The following is a 23,266-nucleotide window of genomic DNA, read 5'->3' on the forward strand; positions in this document are numbered from 1 at the left end:
TGACTTTTTCAGACTTAGTAGTTTTTATCACAAAACCAGTTATGCTTCTTTGTTCCATAGAACTATCCCTCTTATCTCTCTTAAATGGTGAGGGAGAAGGAGCATCTGATATATCTTTAACTAGAGATGATGATGATGAATCTTTTGAAAGTGAGGTGCTTGGATGAGGTGATGACAATGTCTTTGAAGAAGTGGTTAGCTGTGGTTCGTCAGGTGCCTCATCAGTATCTGAAGATTAATAAAATAATAAATACCACTTATATGAAGTATGTGTGCAGTTTTACTATATATAATACACTCTATCACTAACACTTTCTATTACTCATTTATCTATCACTTTCACACTTTCTCACACATGCTCTTTATTGCTCCTGTGTAATTTATTTTATACAGTAATAGCAACATTATCTATTTCATTGTTGCAATGTAAAGTTGTGAACTACATATTGTTTGTTATAAATGGCTGTGGCCTATGAGAAGCCAACAAATTGTTTTTAATTAACATTATGACTGAGCTGGACTCTAACCCTTTGCTCCCTGGGTGTTTCACCACCTTCACAACCCTTAAACCACTGGAGGTGGTGAAACACCCAGGGAGTACCGGTAAGGGTTAGAGTCCAGCTCAGTCATGATGTTTATTAAATACATACCGGTATTGTTTGTCTACTCTAAGTCTTTTAGGATGGTAAATGAGAATATGAAAACAATTCAAATATCCATTTATTTCTCTTTCATGTAATGGAGAGAGAAATGTCAAGGATGAATAGCTATGTCCTTGGGAGGAAGGAGGGGAGGATATGTCCAGAGGGTTGATATCATATAGTACTGTATAGTGCATAATTTTACAATTTTTTATCTTCCATGCCCATTTTCACAACATATGCAACTATACGCTCTTCTTGTTCCAAAATTATGTAATTTAACTAAATTTTTCCACCACCACCATAATACTGGCAATCACATCTTCACAGGGTCCATGCCAATAAGCATCAATGCTAATAAGCAACAATGGTAACTCCCAACGTAAAGGTAGAATTAATGATACTCTCCTTGGAGGGAAGAAAAGGCCCGTTCTTTATGTAAATCATAAAATTTTTAGTACATTACATTATTTAACAGATTCAGAATTTTCTAGGAGTCTTATCAAGGAAAATAAATCAGTAACTATTCTTGTTAATGATACTAAATTACTGTCAAAGGAAACTTGGAAAATGGATAAGAATGTAATTTGTATGCAATACCATCAGGTTTTGTTGATGAAAACTGTAACCATAAAGTTTAGCTGAAGAATACTACCTTGAAAAAGATACACTACAGTAATATTAAGATACTGTAATCTGTAACCACAAAGTTTAGCTGATGAATACTACCTTGAAAAAGAAAAAGATACAGTACAGTAATATTAAGATACTACTGACATACTGTAATCTGTAACCATAAGGTTTTGCTGATGAAAACTAACTTCAAAAAGAGAAAGAGACAATAATATTAAGATACTGTAGCCTGTAAGGGCGCGTGTTTTCCAACACCTACACCACCCTTATCTTACTTATTTCTCTTATCTTAGTTCTTACTCTTACTCAGTTCTTTTGGTAGCATGGTCATTCTTTTGGTAGCATGGTCATTCTTTTGGTAGCATGGACATTCCTTTGGTCGCATGGTCATTCTTTTGGTAGCATGGTCGAGGGTCTAGGCACATGGGTATTGTAATTCTGGTATCAAGTCACTTGGACGGAAATAAAGGTAAGATTGCGGGAGAAATGAATACACCTAAATTACTCTAAGAACAAGTTTATTAATATGAAATCAAAGGGAAAAAGATATATTATTAGCATATGACTACCAGGCTCAACTCCTGGGCTTATTGCAGACTTAGTACTTTCTTCTTTACTTATTTTCTTATTTACTTTACTCAACAGTAATTACTCAGATCTTACACTCTTACTGCACACAACCTTACTGGTGTTACATTACATTACATAGCAGGACCGGTTCCGTAGCCCTACTCACCATACATAGTACATGGCACTCCTTGTACATTACTCTACTACTCACACCTACTGGTGGTACGTGGCATTACAGTACAGATACAAGACTTTACTCAACATACACGTTAATACTGAAACCAGCCGATACATGGGTCCACTACCCAACATGGGATAATTATTTCCAATTAATTATCCCTAACATACATATTACAACACCCTCTGTTGACATTTACTTCCCAGGAGTAACCCAGGGTAGAACACTGGCTCACGACCGTTGTTGTGGTCAGTGGTAGCCAGACACATGGCGAGTCTGGGGTCTGGCACCAAAAGGCAGTGGAGCATATTAATCAGGCCGCATCGGTGCCATCGTTTCATATATGGTCCCTGCTGGGTTTCTACTACATCCGGGGCAGTTGTTGAGTGATGCAAGAATCACAATGGGATCTGGAACAAACGTTGGGGCGGGCGTCAGGGGACGAACTGGGAAGCATGACAACACACAAACAAATCTCTTGTCTAGACGACAGACGTATTACGTTATATTACTTCTTACACTGGGTGAATGACAATTCAACTGTTAAAGCATGAACACTGATGAACACTGATATTCACTACAATTGACTGAATCAAACTGAATGGCTACACATAAACATACCTGGAACAAAAGTTGGGCGGGCGTCAGGGGACGCTCGCCCTACGTGATGCGCGGGAATATATATCCTTGAGTTGCCAGTGATCGCTACTCATGCAATGACAATAATTACAAACAACTCTGTTACTCATTCAAAGATGACCCTCAGTTGACAAAGGTCTGGCAAATTACTTGAATTGATTACACAGACTAATTCACAAACTAGGGGCAAACTAGGAGGGAAACAAGTGTAGCGTCTGGGGAAAAACACGTCTTTTCAGGGGTGGCTAACCCACTCATATTTTGCGGTCTTGGAGTTTAATAAGAATATTAGTTAAATAGATTAGCAGTCAACGTGACCATGACAAGCCTACTCTGCAATCACAAGGTTTTACCAATGAAAAAATATCAACAACAGTACAGTGCTGTATTTTTAAAAACTCACCTCCTTCAGATAGGGTGCTGGTCTACTTTTGGCAGATCTCCATGTGTTTCTTCATTCTGCTTACAATACCCTGAATTTCTTGATTGCACTTCTTACATTTGGCTCTGAAACCTTTGCCCTTAGGAATTCTGTCAAAATAATACCATAGTGGGTCCTTTTTCCTCCCACTTGCTGCAATTCGTCCATTGGGCATATTAATTAACACTTAATAGTTCCATACAATTTTAAAATACAGTGAACCTTCACTTTACGCGGTTAATGCAACCCACGGCGGCCCGCGTAAGTGAGAAACGCGTAAAGTGAACAACATAACATATGGGATTAATTGAAATAGAGACCGGGCCGACCCCCAAACTCCACTTTTTCAGACACAATACCTACGTTCTAGTAAAAATAACTTCTTAATTTTATGATGGTATGCACACACAATTAATAATTAAGAGAAATATCAATAATATTAGATTTTTTAACACTTACATTAGTAGAAAAGATGGCTGGGCACACGGGGATTGGGGGTTGGTTCCGAGGCAGAGGGCAGATTATTGGCCCTCACTTGTATCAATTGTATCGCTATCCACCACAGAGGCTTGCAGGGCCTCTTCGTCAAACCCCTCAAAGTCCATATAAGTCCATATCCTCACTATCATTATCACTATCACTGACTTGGGCCGGCTGTGGCGGGTGGTGGGTGAAGAACTCGGTAATGTTTTGATGACTGGGCGACCTTGTGTGCACCCTGCTCACGCCGCTCTCCGCGTAAAGGGGTACACGCACCGCGGAAAGTGAGCATTCCGGTTTCGGCAGGGTACCGCGTAAACGTGGAAACGCGTAATGTGGGACCGCGTAAAGCGAGGGTTCACTGTACAAAGGAATACATAACAGTGCATAAATCAGAGGTGACAGCTTGTATGAAGTCTGGGAGTGGGAGTGCAGCTGACTGAGTGGGAGCTTAGATATGAGCTTCTGCTAGAGTATGAGATACCAACTATTGTATCTATTTTTGTTATAATTTATGTTTCTTTTAGATTAATTTAATCACAATCATAACCTATCAGTCAATATTAGTTATTGACAAACCAATGAGTGATTAATATACGTACTGGATATAAGAAAATATATTAGTGATTTGCCATTAGGCAACTGCCTGTACTGACAGGATCAGTACAGGAAAGAACAAAACATACATGCATGATGCAACTACCAATACTATATTAAGAATACTTTCGCCACTCTCTAAAATTAATATAATTATTGAAATTATGATCAGAAATAATACTTATGTTGTTTAAAAAGAACATATTAAGTGATAAAAATAGAATATCTGAATATGTATAGCCTAGTGCCTACAGCCTGTTCACTCTAGCTTTGCAAAAATTTACAGCCCCTTGCTCCTTATTGACTGATATATAATGCCGGAGAAGAGAATACTACAGTTCTTCTGAATTTCAATAGTATTTATTATCTTGGTTAATGAAGGTTCCAAGTGTTCCCTGAGGAATGCAGTGATGGGTAGGGAAACACCAGGTAACACTGAAGTCCGTTTATTCGGATAGGAGAAATACAGGTGGTGACTAGCGTGTGCCATGCACGGCCCACGAAGCCAGACTGAGACTGCCTTGCCATGTGGCAGCCTCGGGGCAATGTTGCCACATAACATGTGCAGTGTTGCCACGTAATTATATACATAGATGCTACTCGGCACAGTAGCTTATATACAAGGTTGCTACTCGGCACAGTAGCATAGATACATAACCTACATCTCCCTCCCCCCCTCACGCTCATAGTCTTTGTCTTGAGCGGACCTCTTAGTCCTAAGTCGCTCCGAGCGTCGAGGTGCACTGTGGGGCGGATCCTCGTGAGGTGTAGGGGACTCGTCCTCGGTCAGGGGGCCAGCAGCAGGGGGTGGGACTGGCCAGAGGAAGCGGCGGTTCCTCCACCAGACTCGGCCGCTCGGCATCCTGACCTTGTAGTCCCGCGACTGGCCGACGCCCATCACTATGCCCACCTTGTCCCAATGTGTCGTCGTCGGGTCCTGGACGCGGACAAGGGCACCTATCTCCAGTGGCTGAAGAGGGCGGGCACGGTCGTCATACCGAGCCTTGGCGTCCTGGGCACGTGAAGCGGCGCGGCGGTCGCAGCTCTCGGCTCTGGTCTGCCACTCCTTCGCAAAGGCCTTGGCATGTGCAGGAACGCAAGAGCGGAGAGGGTGACCATACAGGATCTGGGCAGGGGAGCGTCCTGTGTGGGTGGGAGTATTACGTAACTCCAGGAGTCCTTTGTCAAACGCCTCACAGTCTATGTTGCCTGAAGGGGCCACCTTGAGGATGAGGTGCTTGACTGTCTTGACCGCAGCCTCAGCATGGCCGTTTGACTGTGGGTAGTGGGGTGTTGACACGATGTGGCGGACTCCCCAACGCTCCAGGAATCCTGTGAAGTCCCGGCTGGTGAACTGTGGCCCACCGTCCGTCCGCAGACGTACGGGGACGCCCAGGTCACGAAAGAGGTGCCGGAAGTGGCGAATGGTGGCCGCGGACGTCGTGTCCGAGCCACAGATTACCACCACAGGCCAGCCAGAGAGTCGGTCGGCGACAACTAGGAAATGTTTCCCAGCTGTGCTGAAGAAATCAGCCGACACGGACTCGAAGGGCCTGGTGGGTTCGTCGTCGCACAAGAGGGGCTCCTGCTGTTGACTGGGCTGCATGATCTGGCACGGCTCACAGGCACGGACCGTATTGACGATATCCGCGTCAATGTCGGGCCAGTACACAGCCTGCCTTGCGCGGCGCTTGGTGGCCTCTGCTCCACGATGGCTGTCGTGTAAGCGGGCCAGAACGCGATGACGGAGAACTGCAGGGACGACCACACGGGCACCGTACAGGACGAGGTCCCCATCTGCGTAGAGGTCCTCACGTATCTTCCAATACGGGCGTAGGGCGTTGTGGAGGTCAAAACGGTCGCGAGGGAACCCAGTCCTCACACTCTCCAAGAGCTGAGTGTAGGGCGTAACCAACCCCGTACAGGCGCGAGGCGTCTGTCTGGAGGACGGTGGGGAGCGCTGGGTCGAAAGTAGCAAGGATAGGTGGACTTGACAGGGCCTCCTTCACCTTTTGAAAGGCGAGGTCGTGTTCAGGGGTCCACGTAAAAGTCCTCTTGGGGCTCATCAGGGGGCGGAGAGGCCCAGCAGCGGCGGAGACGTCAGGAGAAAATTCTGCCAGCTGGTTCACCAGGCCCATGAAAGACCTGAGATCCGTAAGGTTGGCAGGTTTTGCAAAGTCCGCTATGGCGCGAACTTTCTCCGGGTCTGCAGCAATGCCATCCCTTGAGAGTCGATAGCCGCAGAAGGACACTGCAGGTGCGGCCAAGACGAACTTCTCGGCATTCAGAGTGATGCCGTGCGTCCTACACCTGGTCAGTACCTCGTCGATGCGGCGAAGATGCGTCAGGTAATCCTCATCGTAGAGGAGGACGTCATCCACTACCTTCATGCAGTTGGTCACGCCTTGAAGTGCCATGTCACCGTGGAGACAGAAGGCGTCCCCCGTAGCAGCGAATCCCATAGGGCCATGGCAGTAGCGGAAACGTCCGTAAGGCGTGATGAAAGTGGTCAGTGGCTGATCCTTCTTCAGTGGGATCTGCCAGTAACCACAGAGGGCGTCCATTGTCGAGAAGTGCCGCACCTTCGGGTCCACACTCCGTATAGCTGCAAAAGGTGTGGGTGAAGGGTGGGCGGGACGGGACACCTAGCTGTTAAGCTTAGACAAGTCGGTAGTAATCCGCACTCCACCGTTAGTCTTAGCCACAGCGACTAGAGGGTGGCACCAAAGGGACGGGTCGTCACCAATGGGTACGATGACACCCTGGGCCACCATGGAATCCAGTTCCTTCTTGACTGAATCCCTGAAAGCGAGAGGGATCAACCGGGGAGTGTGTATGGCAAACGGCTGTGCATCTTCCCGCAGGTGTATCCTCATAGGCGGACCTGCCATAGCCTTCAGTGGCGCGGTCCGTAGGGCCTCCTTCGTCACCAGCACATCCGAGTACTCCTTCAGGAAGTAGGCCCTTGCGGCTGAAGGAGACGTCTCGCTGTGAAGAGGAAGCAGCTGTGACTTGGGTGGAGGCGGGGCGGGAGTGGACGCAGGTTCTGGGCCGCTCTGTGCAGCAGCGCCAGGCGCGTCGCTCGGTGATTCACGCACCCTGCTGGCGGTGTACCGAGCAGCTGGGATCTGCTCAGGAAAGTCTCTGGGCACCACGCCTAACTCCTTGCAGTGCTCCCACGACAACAAGGGTGTAGCGAGAGTAGGCTGCACGTCGATCCATCCGTGACACGACCTGTCGCCATAAGTGATCTCCGCTTGAAAGGAGCCCACAGCATCTGGCATCTGGGAACCGTCAACATTGTAGTACTGCAGCTTCTGGAGGTGCTTCAGGCATATCACCGTAGTATCAGCGCCGGTGTCCGGTATCACCTCGATGTGACCCGACACATCACCGTGTGTGACGGCGATGCGGATGGTAGGGGAAGGGGTAGCCCTGGGGCGTGTGGTCGATTCCACCCTCCTGATGTGACTCAGCTGCTGCTTGGGGCTGTGTAGGCCATCTGAAGGGGGATGCGTGCGAACCACCCCGAGGGAAGTGCGCTGCTTTCCTCCTCGTCTCGGGCTTTTGGGCTTGGGTTGGCGGCAGCACTTGTCGTAGTGTCCATAACGACTGCAGGCCTGACACTTGCGGCCTCGTGCAGGGCACCTGTCTGTGTTAGACCAGTGGCCCTTACGGTCACATCCACGACACAGTGCGTCGGCGGCCGGGCATGTCTTGGGGCCATGCTGCTTTCCACAGCTGCCACAGGAAGCACTAGGCGGAGGCAGCCTTCACGTTGTTGGCCACCTTCTTACCCTTCTTGTATTGTGAGATAGCTCTCACAGCAGGAGGGGCCCGTAAGGCAGAGGTGGCGGACTTGGTGGCCTCGTACGACCGACATTCAGTCACTACCACCTGGAGTGTGGAGGAAGCGTCCAGGGGGATGAGTCGCTGCACCAACTCTTCGTGCTTGACACCTGTCAAGATCCCGTGCTTGATCCAGGCTTCCTCACATTCCCGGCTGTGCGCCTTGCAGACGTCGATCTCCTCTGACAAACTCTTCAAGCGTACAAAAAAGTCGTCAAAGGATTCGTTCTCCGCCTGCTTGCAGCTGGTGAAGGCGCGGCGACACAAGGCCTCGTTATTCCGACCTTTAACGTGCTCCTGTAAAAGGTCGAGCACATCCGTCACTGAAGATGTAGAATCGGGAGGCACTTGCAACGTGTGCTCCAAAACTCTCTGGGTCTCCAGCGACAAACACATCCGCAGTTGGATGAGCTGTTTGTTTGGAGGCATGCTGTCAAGGTCCACCATCGTGGAGTAATCTGTCCAATGCCGCCTCCACTCACGAAAAAGCTGAAACGTGACGTCTGGTGAGAGGGCGGGTGGGGGTTGAACAGATGCCTTGGGAGCTGTTGGAGTAGCAAGAATGCCTGGAGGACGCTGGTGTGGTGGAGGAGGGAGGGTACTGGCGCCTTGGTGCGCGAGTGAGGGAGGGTGGGTTAGCGCCAGGGTCGCCAATATTGCATCAAAGCGCGCCTTTTCCTCCTCTCTGTATCTCCTCCCTCTGAAATTCCATCTCTCTACGTCGCTCGTCCCGGTCGTCCATCCACCTCAGAATTGTGGCAATGTCCGTCACTGGAGGTGGAGGATGAGAGTCTGCACCCCGTGGAGGGGAAGGTGGTGGGGAGTCGTGTCTCCCATCTTGACGTTGTCCCTTCTTACCGCCCATCTTAGTGTGTGCGTGGACTGCACTGTTTAGTATATAAAGTGGCGCCTCAACAACTCGAACCACATATATATGACATAAACAGCGCAGAAATAACGCATAGAGTCCACTGTTCTGTCCGTGAGTGAGTGCGTGCGTGCGTGTGTGTGTGTCTGAGAGAGCACGTCGTGGTGGCCTTAATGCCGGTGGCTAGAGCCGCCGCGGGGGTGAAACCGTCAGTGTCTCCCCAGATGTCACACGAGAAGGGTGTACGCCTGCGTGCTCCGTGGGTACCACAAAAAAAGAGGCCAATGCTCAACTCTCGGCTCTAGACACGCTAATACACTGACACTAACACTGCCACCGTCACTAAAAAGCACTGTGACGGCCCAACACTGCACATCACGGCGAAACACAACACAACACACTAAGAGTCGACGTGCCCATCGCCGGCAGATGTAACCGTCGGCATTGTTCACACACTTGTAAGTCCACAGACCCTAGTCACTGTGCCATGAAGGTTCCAAGTGTTCCCTGAGGAATGCAGTGATGGGTAGGGAAACACCGGGTAACACTGAAGTCCGTTTATTCGGACAGGAGAAATACAGGTGGTGACTAGCGTGTGCCATGCACGGCCCACGAAGCCAGACTGAGACTGCCTTGCCATATGGCAGCCTCGGGGCAATATTGCCACATAACACGTGCAGTGTTGCCATGTAATTATATACATAGATGCTACTCGGCACAGTAGCTTATATACAAGGTTGCTACTCGGCACAGTAGCATAGATACATAACCTACAGTTAACAATATATTTCATGTAAATATATACATCAATAATGAGACCTTATGATATGATCAAAGTTTTGCAAAACTAGAGAGAACAGACTATAGTACAGTACATAATTATGTAAAACCAAATAATGTTATTAGCCTGCTGCATTGCATATACTTTTCAATCATGTAGAATAAAAAGATAAGTTAGTAGCAATCTCAAAGACCCAAACAAACCACGCACCACCTTCTCCGGCTCATCACGCTATACCCATCACCCAGATAGCTTAGGAAGTATCCTCCCCAGCAAGTGCGGACCCCAGTTCAGGGGGTGCGCCACTCCGAAACTGACCACGTCCAAGAGTGGGGGTTAGTGATAAGCGTTCACTGATCGGGGGTCCGCTTACACTTGCAAACCTGCAGTATCCTTTCATACCTGCAGGTAAGATAACCCTCATCCACAATCCAAAATCCGGCCTGGCTGCTCCAAGAGCTCCACCTGGAACCACCAAACGGGCCGCCTTCTGGAAAAGGTACGTGTCGGACTACAGTCCGACAATCTCAACAACAACAGAAGATCGTGGAAAGGTGTTATCACTACCAGAGACATGACCTTCTTGAAACCGAAACTGACAAAGAAGCTCTATATACTCCAAGAGGACTCCCGACGCTCACCTTAACTGCGGAGCCGGGAACATTGCACCAGGAGGAGTGCGGAAGTACTTCAGAGCATCAAGCTCGCTCACCAAAACCACTTAACGTTGATGAAGGACCAAAAGTGACGACTATGTGAATAACGTGCATAAATACAAAAGGAAGCAAGGGAAGCCTCCTGGGATCGAGTGGATGTTGGAATTCACTAAGGATATGGTCGACAAGGCGGAGGAGGCCCCAAAGGGACAAGGACCGGAGGAACCATGCTGAATATATGCAGACTCATCCTCATGCCAATCTTCGTCGAGGAAGAAACTTGTGGGTCTGGTGACATCAGGAATAAAGACAACCAGAGAAACGGATGATGAATGCTGCTCGTTATGCCACGGAGATCACCTTCTTCAGATGTGTCGGACATTCCTCAGCATGTCCACAGGGAAGCGAACTTCCCTCGTAAGGGAGGGAAGAATGTCGCTACTTTGCCAGCCTGGGTTGTTATCACCGGATAACAGAGTGCAGCCAGAAGATAGTGTGTGATATAGATGGCTGCTCTGGAGTACACTCGAGGCTTCTACACTTTACAGGAGTGCTGACGAGCAGTACCAAGGCTGCAAGCAGAGGGAATGCCAGTTTTTCCCTCTCCATTGGCACAATCATGAAAGAAAGAAGTAGTGTAAATGCCGAACAGATCAGTGTAAAAGTGGTTAGCGTAGGAGAAAGAAAGAGCCGATCCATCACTATAAAAGTGGTTAGCGTAGGAGAAAGAAAGAGCCGATCCATCACTATCCCCAAGGTCATTGTTGTTTTACCAGGAAGAACCGGAACTCCCAGACAATAAGAAGCTTGCCGAACAGCGATTGGCGGGTCTGAGAAATGCCTCCTAAAGAACCCAAGGCTCTCTCAGAGGCATCAAGAAGAGATGAGACGTCTAGTCGATGAGGGATATGCTGAGCGAGTCCCACATCAAAAACTCAATGTTAAACCCGGGAAGACATGGTATCTCTCACACCACCCCGTGTTGAATCCCAACAAGCCAGAAAAGGTGAAAAAATTTTGATTGTGCAGCCAAATGTGAGTTGATGTCATTGAACAGCCAGGTGATCCAAAGGCCAGACCTTAACAGCAAATTTGATGGGAGGCTTCATCAGACTCAGACAAGGAAAGGTGGCACTCATGGCTGATATCGAGGCAATGTTCCATTAAGTGCGAGTAGTACCGAACATCGAGACGCCTTACGATTCTTATGGTGGACGGACGACCAGCTGCCAGGGGCCCCGCCACTTACCAAATGACAGTACATCTCTTTGAAGGTATGCGTAGCACTTCATACGCCGTGTATGCGCTACAACTCTATGTTTGTCTTTGATACCCCCAAAATGTTCTACACTACTGAGGGTATACACAAAAACTTGTTATCTTAAAAATAGGTTCTTATTCTCGTACGGGAGATGTACAGGGGAACTAATAAGGCAGAGCACTTCCACACCATAAGGACTGGTGATCTTCACTCTATGTATCACTGCGCACTGGCATGTACAGATGCCAGCATTCACAAGCTGAATACATAAAATGTAAATATGATAATTCATATACATAACATGGTGCATAATAAATGGAAATATTACATAGAATTAATACATGTTCTGTAATACTTTACTATACATAATTAATAGAGTAATATATGAATACACAGCTTAAGGTACTACTTCGTGTCCATATTATACACCTCCCTCCTCCCTATACGTTCATAATTTCATCTTGAGCGGACCTTTTGTTTCTGAGTCGCTCGGACCTGCGGAGTACCGGGGCAGAAACACAAGGTGGGGATGGATTTACTGTAAAGACATCAACATTAGGGGACTCAACTGGGGAAGGGTCAACACTAGGCAGCTCCACAGGTCGGAGGAAACGACGGTTCCTCCACCATACTCTACCACTAGGAAGACGCACTTGGTAGTCCCTGGACCGGCCAATACCCATGACAACCCCAACCTTGTCCCAGCGGTGAGATACCGGATCTTGAATCCTTACCTGCTGGCCGATACTCAACCTGGGAAGGGGGCGGGCATGACAGTCGTACCGAGCAGCGACATTTGCGGCTCGTTCTGCACGGCGGTCACATTCTTCAGTCTTGGCTTGCCATTCTTGAGAAAAAGACTTCGGGTGGGCAGGAACACAAGACCTGAGATGATGTCCGTATAGAACCTGGGCTGGGGAGCGTCCGGGGTGTTGCATAACTCTGACAAACCTCGATCGAAGTCCTCGCAGTCGATATTTCATGAGGGTGACACCTTAAGGATCAGGTGTTTCACAGTCTTGACTGCGGCTTCAGCGTGTCCATTCGCCTGGGGGTAGTGGGGCGAGGTCACGACATGACGGACTCCCCAACGGTCCATGAAGTCCCGGAACTCGTGGCTGGTGTATACTGCCAGATTCTGGGGTCGTTAATACTAAGGGTAAATACTTAACTTTAATCTTAATTTCTAAGGGTCGCTGCCACCAGACCCCCTCTGGACAGCATGTAGCTCCTTAGGTAGCGTGCAGAGTGGACTAGGCATTGGGTTAGGTTTTCCATTGACCAGATCGATAAGGGGAAAGAAGGGTGAAACCATAACATGTCTTAATTAGTTTATTCCTTATAAAGCATACTGGTAAAAAACATAAATATGAATGGGTCTTCCTCGGAAGGACAACGAAAATGTTGGTTACCCAGATGGACACCAGACTCTTACATTAATGGCGTGTCATCCACATACTTATTGCATAACAATCTGTGACCACATTACCTCGGTCATTCCTTCTTACACTATCCCTTAACACATCCGACTGCTCCACTTGTATGGAATATAGCACCGTCGGTTATCATACACAGTAGCACCATCTCAACACACATGTTACACTCCATACCTGCAAGTATGGGACTCCTTGTGACTTTTAGGTATACACAACAGGCACCTCGTTCGCACACTGCCCTCGGTGGGTAAAGACGAGGGCTTCACCTAGAGACATACCAGCACTATTTCTACGCCTGGTATTATAGGTCACTCCAAGTGACGCCCGCAGAGTTTCTCACGGTCTCCTTATTTGTGACTATTCATTTGGAGTGGTGTGCTGGAAATCCACAGGTTCACAGTGGATTGGCATAGCGGGGAGTAGTCACCACCTGTTGTGACGCTCAGAGGGATAATGGCGGCCGGGCGGCAAGGCACTCCGACCGCATGGAACTTGTGGTGATGGTAGAACGGGGAATACTGAGAAATAATGCCTGACGGGCGGTTATCCCACCCCCTAACACATTCCTATTACACTTATATATCCGGCAAAGCTTTAAACTGTAATAACTTCTATATATAAACCTTAATTATAGGGCGGGATATAGCCCGCTAGGACACTGACCTGAGGTGATGGTAGAACGGGGAATACTGAGGGCATTGCCCCGCTGCTCCTCATCACGTAGGCCTACAGTTTCCAATCTTTAATTTTCACTTTAGTTTCTTATGGTTCTCACCTGAACACTTTTCGGTATATTGTCACTCATGCCTTATAAACACATATTTTAATCCTAAATTACACACTAAGGTAAGGTCTTGGTTTGCTAGTTCGTGGGTAAATTCATGGGGTTATAATATCAACGTGGCACCCGAGGCGGGTACATGACGCCTTGAAACAAAGGCGGAATGTTCATGGCGGGGGTGTATCAACTTCACTTAAAACTGTAATGAGAGATCCTCCTCTCACACATTGCACTATTTGAATACAGACATAAGATTCTCTGATCACTGTACCTGTCGTGGGTATATGTCACGTGAGGATACGAGGTGTATTAAGTCCATACCAATGCATACAAGATATTTCCTTTCAAGTATAGTTTCTGGGTCACTTCCAACACCTCACATAGTTCTGATACATTTATCCTTTTTCCAGATCATTGTTCTCATGTATTTTCATATGATATTTGTGGAAGTTATGTTCGCTACACGCTCACAGACGTAAATAGTATGACCTTCAAACCCTGATCCACACTTAGTCCTACAGTACACTAGTCCGGCTCAACTGGACTTTAACATTCATCTTATGGATACCCTGAGTTCTCCGTAATGCTATGAATACATACAATTAATATGATATAACTGTACCTGGGTACAATACAACACATGGTCTAGTAACATTGAGTAGGTGAGTTATCCTTTATCAATGTTTCCCGTTTTCTGAGATTCTACAAGCGCGGTGGATTTGAATGTTATATAGCGTAATATGAATTAAATGGGGTTTTTAGGAATGACAGTGATGTGCGCAGTACAGGTGAACTGGGGTCCTCCATCAGTCCTGATGCGGAGGGGAACACCAACTTCTCTGAAGTAATGCCTGAAATTCCGGATGGTAGCAGTAGCCGTTGTATCACTACCACAGGGGACGACAACAGGCCATCCAGACAATCGGTCGGCAATGACGAGGAAGGACTTCCCTGCCACTCGAAGGGTCTTGAAGGGTTATCGTCGCACATTAAGGGTTCCTGTTGCTGGCTGGGTTGCAGAATCTGGCACGGCTCACAGGCATGGACGGTACTTGCAATGTCCGCGTCGATTCCGGGCCAAAATACAGTCTGCTTCGCCCGTCGCTTGGTGGCCTTCACTCCTCGATGGCTGTCGTGAAGGCGGGTCAAGGTACAGCGGCGTAGGGCAGCAGGAATGACTACTCGTGGACCATACAAGACGAGGTCTCCGTCACAATAGAGGTCCTCGCGTATCTTCCAGTACCGGAGTAGCGATTCATGAAGGTCGTATCGGTTAGATGGAAATCCCTGGGACACACAGTCGACGAGCCGGATATAGGAAGGGTCGGCCCGGGCTGCGGTGCGGAGATCTTCAAGAGTTTTGTCTACATCCGGTGCTGTAGACTCTTCTGATGTGAAGACAGCCTTCAATGAAACTACTGACTTGAGGGATGCAGCAGCTGTTGAACACAACATCTCGTCCTCTGGGGTGGGGCGACTGACAGGGGCGCGGGACAGGGCATCCGGGATGCACAACAGCTTACCGGCACGCCACACAGCCGTGAAGAGATAAGGCGAGAGCTTCTCTTTCAGACGTTGAAGGCGAGGATTCTCTACTGCATCCAAAGAGTAGTGATTGATAATAGGTACAAGAGGGCGGTGATCCGTGAAGAGGGTGAAGTGCTGAAGTCCTATCAGGTAGAAGCGGCACTTCGCCATCACCCAGACAACAGCCAACATCTCCAGCTCAATCGTGGCATATCGGGTCTCGGCGTCCGTCAGGAACCGGGATCCACACTGAATTAAGCGGAGTTGTCCACCGCCATGGTCCTGCAGAAGGGCGGAACCAACGCCGTAGAGTCTGGAGGCGTCAGTCTGGAGGACGGTTGGCAGGGCTGGGTCGTAACAGGCGAGGACAGGTGGACTTAAGAGGGCCTGCTTGACTCGCTGGAAGGCCTCTCTTTTTGATCTGGGGTCCACAGGAATGTCCTCCTGGGGCTCAGCAGGGGGCGTAACGGCTGGGCTGCGGCGGAGATGTCAGGTGAAAATTCAGCCAGCTGATTGACCAGACCCAAAAAAGAACGGAGGTCTGTCAGGTTGGCAGGGGTTGGAAAATCCCTGATTCCACTTAATTTCTCCGGGTCAGCTGCAATACCTGATACTGAGAGAGTGTACCCACAGAAGTTCACTGATGGTGCGGCGACTACAAACTTGTCAGCGTTGAGGGTAATCCCGTACTTTCGACATCTGGTGAGAACTTCATATATTCGGGAGAGGTGGGCACACTAGTCTTCATCATGGAGTAAAATATCATCGACCACCTTGACACAATTCGTGACTCCTTGAAGGGCCGCGTCACCACGTTGAGAGAATGCATCGCCCGTAGCGGCAAATCCCATGGGGCCTCTGCAATACTGATATCTTCCATATGGTGTGATGAATGTAGTCAAATGCTGGTCTTTTTCGGCCAACTCGATCTGCCAATAACCACATAAGGCGTCCATCGTTGTAAAAAACTTCGCCTTCGGGTCCACATTTCGAACAGCTGCGAAGGGTGTGGGTGAAGGGTGGGCTGGACGGGAAACTTGCTGGTTAAGCTTTGACAGATCGGTGGTGATCCGTACTCCACCACGAGGTTTGGCGACTGGGACGAGAGGGTGGCACCAAGGTGAAGGTTCGTCTCCGGCCGGCTTGATGATTCCCTGAGCAACCATGGAGTCAAGCTCTTGTCTAACTAGCTCCTTGTAGGTGTGAGGAATCAAACGAGGGGTGTGGATGGCAAAAGGTGTGGCACCATCCTCAAGATGAATCTTCATAGGTGGACCCACCATCGGCTTGAGTGGTGTGGATCCTAAAGGTTTCTTCGTAACCAACACGTCAGCAAACTCCTTGAGAAGGTAAGCTCTTGCGTCAGAAGGGGACGTGTTAGTAGAGATAGGGAGTTCCTTCAACCTGTTGACATGGGTGATCTTTAAAATAGGTTTGGGGAATTCCTTGGAAATAATGGCCAACTCTTGACAATGGCCATATGATAAAAGCTGAGTCGGGATCCCATCATGAACATCAATCCGGGCTGAGCATGACTGCTTACCAAAGGTAAGAGTAGCCCAGAAAGATCCCAAAGCTGGAGCCATCTTGGAACCATCAGCTGTCAGTTTCGTTGTCTGAGGAGGGGGCTGTAGGTTGCTCCGGGGTATTCCCAAACTTGCTAAGTGTTGTGGACCAATTACTGAGACGTCAGCACCGGTGTCAGGTAACATTTGAAGACTGGATGACAAGTTACCGTGAGAAATGACGCCACTGATGTGCTGGGGCGTCGTGTCTGTGGAACAATGTACACGACGGCAGGAACGACTGGACACAGCGTCTTGATGCTTGCCAGAAGGAGGGGGCGCGCCAGCACTACCTGAGGATGACTTCTTGGATCCTAGGTGGTGTCCTCTCTGTGTCTTCTTACGACAACATTTGTCATAATGGCCCACACGACCACAAAGTCTGCACTGAACTTTGCTAGCAGGGCACTTGACTGTGTAAGCCCAGTGACCCTGGCGGTCGCAACTTCTGCACACGCTTTGAGCAGCTGGGCACTGGGAGGCATCATGCGGTCTCGCACAGCTGTTACACAAAGCTGCTGCTGAAGGTGTAGCTGGAGGGTGAGGGGTGGGGTTACCTTGCTGCTTCTTACCCTTTCTGTAGGAAGACACCGCCCTCACCTGGTCAGGTTGTGAACGTAAAGCTGAAGTCGCACACCTGGCGGCCTCATACGCTCGACATTTTGTAACTACGTCTTGAACGGAGGAAGTGGGGTCAAGGGAAATGAGACGCTGAACTAGCTCTTCATCTCGAATACCCGTTGAAATAATTGTCTTGAGCTGTGTCTCTTCACAGACTTGAGAGTTTCCAGGACAAACATCAACTTCCTCTGAACATCTCTTGAGTCTTACAAAAAATGCATCAAAAGATTCTCCATCAAGCTGCTTACATTGGAGGAGTTCTCTTCTTCTAAGCGCTTCGTTGCGCTGTCCCTTAACATGTTCCTGTAACTTGTCGAGAACTGCCTCTACAGTCAGAGTTGTCGTAGGAGGCACTTGAAGTGTGTGCTCGAGAGTACGTTGTGTCTCTAAGGACAAGCACATACGAAGCTGTATCATCTGTTTAGGCTGTGGTAAACTTGACAGGTCAACCATTGTTGCATAGTCTTGCCAACGTCGACGCCATTCCCGAAATATCTGATAAGAAGCGTCAGACTTCAGAGAGGGAGGCGTTTGTGCTGCAGCCTTTTGAGGAATTGTTGAACCGACTCTGGGAAATGAGGTACCAGTACCTCTAGTCGTATCAGCATTAGTAGTAGCAGAGGAACCATGTATGGTAGATCGTTGTGGGGAGGCTTACAGGGAAATCAAGACTTCAAATCTGGCTTGATCCTCTCTTCTTCTCAGGTCATCCTCACTTTTACGTATATCTTCTAGTTCTCTGCGTCTTTGTTCATCTTCGTGGCGTTGTCTTTCAGACTTTCTGTACCGAATTTCTTCCTCTCCTCTCCTTGCAACATAGTCCTGGCGTCGAGAAGTTTCCATCCACTTAATCAGTTGAAGGAGATCTGTGGATGCAGGCACCGTAGGAGAGCTTGCTTGCGACGAACGAGGAGATTCTGTGGGTGATTGGGCGTTGTCACTGTGGGGAGCGTGGGGCCTGAGTGTGGGTGGGGAGAGGTCTCCCAGACTAAAACTCATAACCCTATCGTCCAGGGTATCATTTTGATCCCTGTGAGACATGCCGACAGCTTCTGTACTCTATCTGTGCAAAGACCGGGTCAACCCCTCGTAATCTATGCACAGAATTACAGAAGTCTAAAGTAATTCGCAAGAATTTAATATAAGGTGGGTCTGTGAGTGCGTGTGTGTTTGTGAGGCTTGACGCGCTGCCGGGCGCTGGGCAGAGTCGCGCTGTCAGTTAGTTACCCTATGACCAGAGACGGGAGGGGTTGTACTGTTGGGCCGCTCCCTTAGTCATCTGACTGCAATTTGCACAGACAATTCTGATTAAAATACACAACACAGCACTTCACAAAACACTTCACTTCACAGCACAGCACTGTACACAGCATAGCATTTCACAACACTGTAAGTCTTGAGGCTTGTAGTCTGGCTGTAAATCCTTGAAGCTGAAGACGAGACGCCATTAACACAGTCCGGCGGGAAGGCTGGTCCACCCTGTATCTCACTGAGAAATCTCACTGCGCCATCTATGTTTGTCTTTGATACCCCCAAAATGTTCTACACTACTGAGGGTATACACAAACACTTATCTTAAAAATAGGTTCTTATTCTCGTACGGGAGATGTACAGGGGGACTAATAAGGCAGAGCACTTCCATACCATAAGGACTGGTGATCTTCACTCTATGTATCACTGCGCACTGGCACGTACAGATGCCAGCATTCACAAGCTGAATACATAAAATGTAAATATGATAATTCATATACATAACATGGTGCATAATAAATGGAAATATTACATAGAATTAATGCATGTTCTGTAATACTTTACTATACATAATTAATAGAGTAATATATGAATACACAGCTTAAGGTACTACTTCGTGTCCATATTATACAACAACGATCATTCCAAGATTGCAGGGAAAGGTGTCCATGACGACACCAAGACAGCGAATCGTAACTTCTACATTGACGATCTGCTTCTCTCAGTAGATTCGCCAGGGAAGGCAATGATAATTACCCATTGACTGAGACAGCTGAGAAAGAAGGGCGGATTCGGACTTACGAAGTGGGTCTGTAATTCCAGGGAAGTCCTCAAGGCAATTCCACAGACAGAGAAAGCCGTGGGAGTAAAGGAAGTCATTTGAAAGACGACAGGCTCCCCACTGTATGAGCACTGGGAATCTTGTGGGACCTGGAAAAGGACTAACTAGAGGTCCGGGTCCAGATCCCTAAGAAACCAGAGACGAAACGAAGCCTTCTGAGTATGGTCAGCCCCATATATGACCCACTGGGACTCATCGCTCCGAGCGTCGCAAGAGCCAAAATTATATATATTCCAAGATGAGTGTAGACGAGGTATTGGGTTGAATAACGAATCTCCTTCGTGTGTGGCAAGGCCAAGCTAGCCCCTCTGAAACAGCAGACCATACCTCAACTCGAGCTCTGCACGACAGTACTGGCTGCCAAGGTAGGCAAACGACTACGACGAGAACTTGAATTACAAATAGACCGGTCAGTGTTCCGGACAGACAGTACGGCAGTCCTTCAATACATACGAAACACCAAAAGACGCTTCCATTCCTTCGTGACCAATCGAGTGGCAATGATACATGAGGACTCCAAGGTAGAACAATGGCACCACGTGACGTCGGCACTGAACCCAGCCAACGACGCTAGTCGTGGATTACATAGAGCAGAGCTCAACGAGGAGGGCAGGTGGATTTGGGGACCTGCTTTCCTCTTCTTGGAAGAAGACAGTTGACCAAAGAGTCCATTGAGGATTCCAGACCTCAGAGACGGAGACCCAGAGGTGAAGAAGGAAACCACGGTGCTGACGACGAACGTTGACCAGGGGGAGGGTACCCTCGATTAGCTATGGGCCAGGTACTCATCGAGGCATCGACTTCTGAAGAGCGTAGCGTGGATTAGAAGGTTTATAGAATGGCGGCTTGGGAAGCGAAAGAACAAACATCACCAAGAAAATCAGTTCCAGATCAGCGAATTGGAAGAGGCGAAATTAGCCGTCTTAAGATTGATGCAAAGGAAAGGATTCCCTCGAGAACTAGGAATGTTACAACAGGGACAACCCGTGAGAGATAGTGACATAAGGCGGCTTGAACCTCATCTAGACACGGACAGTCTGATCAGAGTAGGTGGCCGACTGAAACACGCCGCTCTCCACCCAGACCAGGAAAATCCCATACTATTGCCAAGGGACAACAGGATCACGGGGCTCATCGGGAGAGAGATACACTCAACTAGAGCTGGACACTCAGGACGAGAACACACTCTTGCCATAATATGTGAGACGTACTGGATACCTAAGTGCCGCAAATTACTAGACCGCACAATACGGACGTGTGTGACTTGCCGAAGAAGCAACTGGAGGCCTACCCACCAACGCCAAACCGACTTGCCAGAAGATCGAGTGCGCCCAGGAGGCCAGCCGTTCGCCTACACTGGAATTGATTGCTTCGGTTCTTTTTTGGTTAAACAAGGACGAGCCCGGGCGAAGAGATGGGGATGCTTATTCACCTGCATGACCACCAGAGCCATACACCTGGAAGTCCTCACCTCACTAGACACCGCCTCGTTCCTCAATGCCCTGACAAGATTCACCTACCGCAGGGGACCTCCCAAGCGTGTTCGGTCTGACAGGGGAACCAACATGATTGGAGCTAGCCGAGAGTTTCGAGAGGTGGTGAACGCCTGGAACAACAGTGACAAGGTCAGGATTGCCCTTCTACAGAAACAGGTAGAATGGCAGTTCAACCCCCAACAGCCTTTCACATGGGAGGAGTATGGGAGTGACAAATCCGCACTGTAAGGAAGGTCCTCCAGGGAGTGGTGGGCACCCAGACACTAGATGATGAACACCTCAGCACTGTGTTCTGTGCCATAGAAGAGATTATCAATGGAAGGCCCATCACCCCAGTGTCTGACGACCCAAAGGATCTAGAAGCACTAACGCCGCTTCCCATACTTCGGATGAACCCGGAGACACTGTCCACCGAGGCGATCGGTCCATGACAGAAGGGTACCGACGAAGAGGGATAGCATGCCCAATTCATTGCGGACCAATTTTGGAAAAGGTGGATAAAAGAATATCTCCCAACATTACGTCAGCGACAAAGGTTCTTCAAAACTCGCCGTAATCTCCACACTGTGGATATCATGATCATCTCTGGACAACCCCTCCCCAGGAGTCAGTGGATGCCAGGGAGAATACTGGAGGCTCTACCGAGCAAAGATGGCCTGGTGCGAAGTGTTAAAGTGAAGACAAAGGACTCAGTGTTAATACGCCCAGTGACGAGACTCTGCCTGTTGGAAGGGGTCGGAGAGTGAATCTAATAATATGCCGTGATTTCGTGCGAAGCCCGACAGGAGGAGTGTTATTGCCACAGTAAGATAAACTAGAAGAGAGAGAGAGAAAGAGACAGGTAGCCACAATAAGATAAACTAGACGAGAGAGAGGGTGAGAAGAGAGGCATAGTGTTGATGACGTGCTTGCTGACATGTTTAAATATGAAACAGATGGTCCTCGCCTCAGGCTGCGATTGGGCTGCGATTGCTCTCACAGTAGTCCACCGATTCTTGCAGGAGAAACAACACGCTGGTCAAACCCTAGACCCCAAAACGTGAGTGTGATCGTGAACTAGTAAAGCCTCTAAATAAAAACTCTAAATAATTTTAATAAGTATATTTATGTACTGTAATTTGTTCATATTATACAAATTGTCTCCTGATGTATCAACAGTTGTAACATGTGAGTTATATTTAAGATGTTAACAGGCTATGTACTGTATATTGATTGTATTATTCATACTTTGTGTCCTGAGATAACAGCATTTGTTATATGTGAATTGTTCTTTAACAGGTTTTGACCGAATTATATGGTACGAGTCAACGTTGAGGTTTTATTTCTCCAGCAACAAACCAATAACTCTCCTATTTGGTAAGAAGCTTCTACACCATCCTCGACACCGGCTCCTACTACCACCTGAGATCCCCAGCCCGAGAATTGCTGTTCGACACCACAACCGCATCCAGCCCATACGTGCACGAACTGACCGCTATAAGAACAGCCCAGTCCCAACCATTGTAAAAATTATCAATAACTTGTAATAAACTAGTGTATTCACTCCCAGTAAATACTACTTCTTGCACTGTCACTATGTTGAAATGCACTGTAGTTTGAACTTTTCCCCATCTAGTTTTTATATATCATATTTGTATCACTTATGTTACTTGTATATTATTTGTAATTCGAAACCCATTCCCCAAATATGTAACTGTATATTTTCAGCCTTCTGGCTGCCAAGCTCTTTCAATAAACCGTCAATTATTATTATTATTATTATTTATTATTATTAATACATTAACAGAATATATAGGTCAGATTCACGTGGGCAATGTCACTGTTCACTGCCATGCAGGACGGAGGTTTGTACACAAAGAAATGCATCATATTCATTAGCAGTATATATAGGTCAGAGTCATTTGGGTGATGTCACTGTTCGCTGCAATGCAAGACAGTGGTTCATATACATTGGACGTCATATTCTAATTTAAGACTAATCAGTGTGGGCTAGCAAATTTAGGGTAAACAGCAAGAATGTCCCCAAACACCCCCGATTCAATGTAGTAATTACAAAGTTCATGATACAATAAGCCAGGTGGCCTGAAGTCTTTGACATTGTCACATTCAATAAAATAGTGTTCAAGTGTATACTTTAAAGGTTTATCACAAAGTTTACATGCTGAGTGTTCCGG

General features: G+C 47.9%; 1 protein-coding gene across 2 annotated transcripts in view; it reads left to right on the forward strand.

Moving 5' to 3' along the window:
* The window catches only part of LOC121876072 (probable cytochrome P450 301a1, mitochondrial), a 149,294-nt gene extending 126,882 nt beyond the window's left edge, over window positions 1-22,412 (forward strand). Inside the window, exons 11-12 of one of the 2 annotated variants that reach the window (XR_006090714.1) lie at window positions 22,028-22,131; window positions 22,371-22,412. Coding sequence is in view for 1 of the 2 variants with exons in the window: in XM_042380982.1 (XP_042236916.1) it covers window positions 22,028-22,076 (49 nt within the window). In the remaining variant the exon portion in view is untranslated. Of the gene's footprint in view, window positions 1-22,027; window positions 22,261-22,370 lie in introns of those variants that run through there. The other variant, XM_042380982.1, reaches the window with a different exon arrangement.
* The last annotated feature ends 854 nt before the right edge of the window (window positions 22,413-23,266 follow it).

This window comes from Homarus americanus, unplaced genomic scaffold (assembly GCF_018991925.1).
Source record: "Homarus americanus isolate GMGI-L3 unplaced genomic scaffold, GMGI_Hamer_2.0 scaffold34921, whole genome shotgun sequence".
Lineage (NCBI taxonomy): Eukaryota > Metazoa > Arthropoda > Malacostraca > Decapoda > Nephropidae > Homarus > Homarus americanus.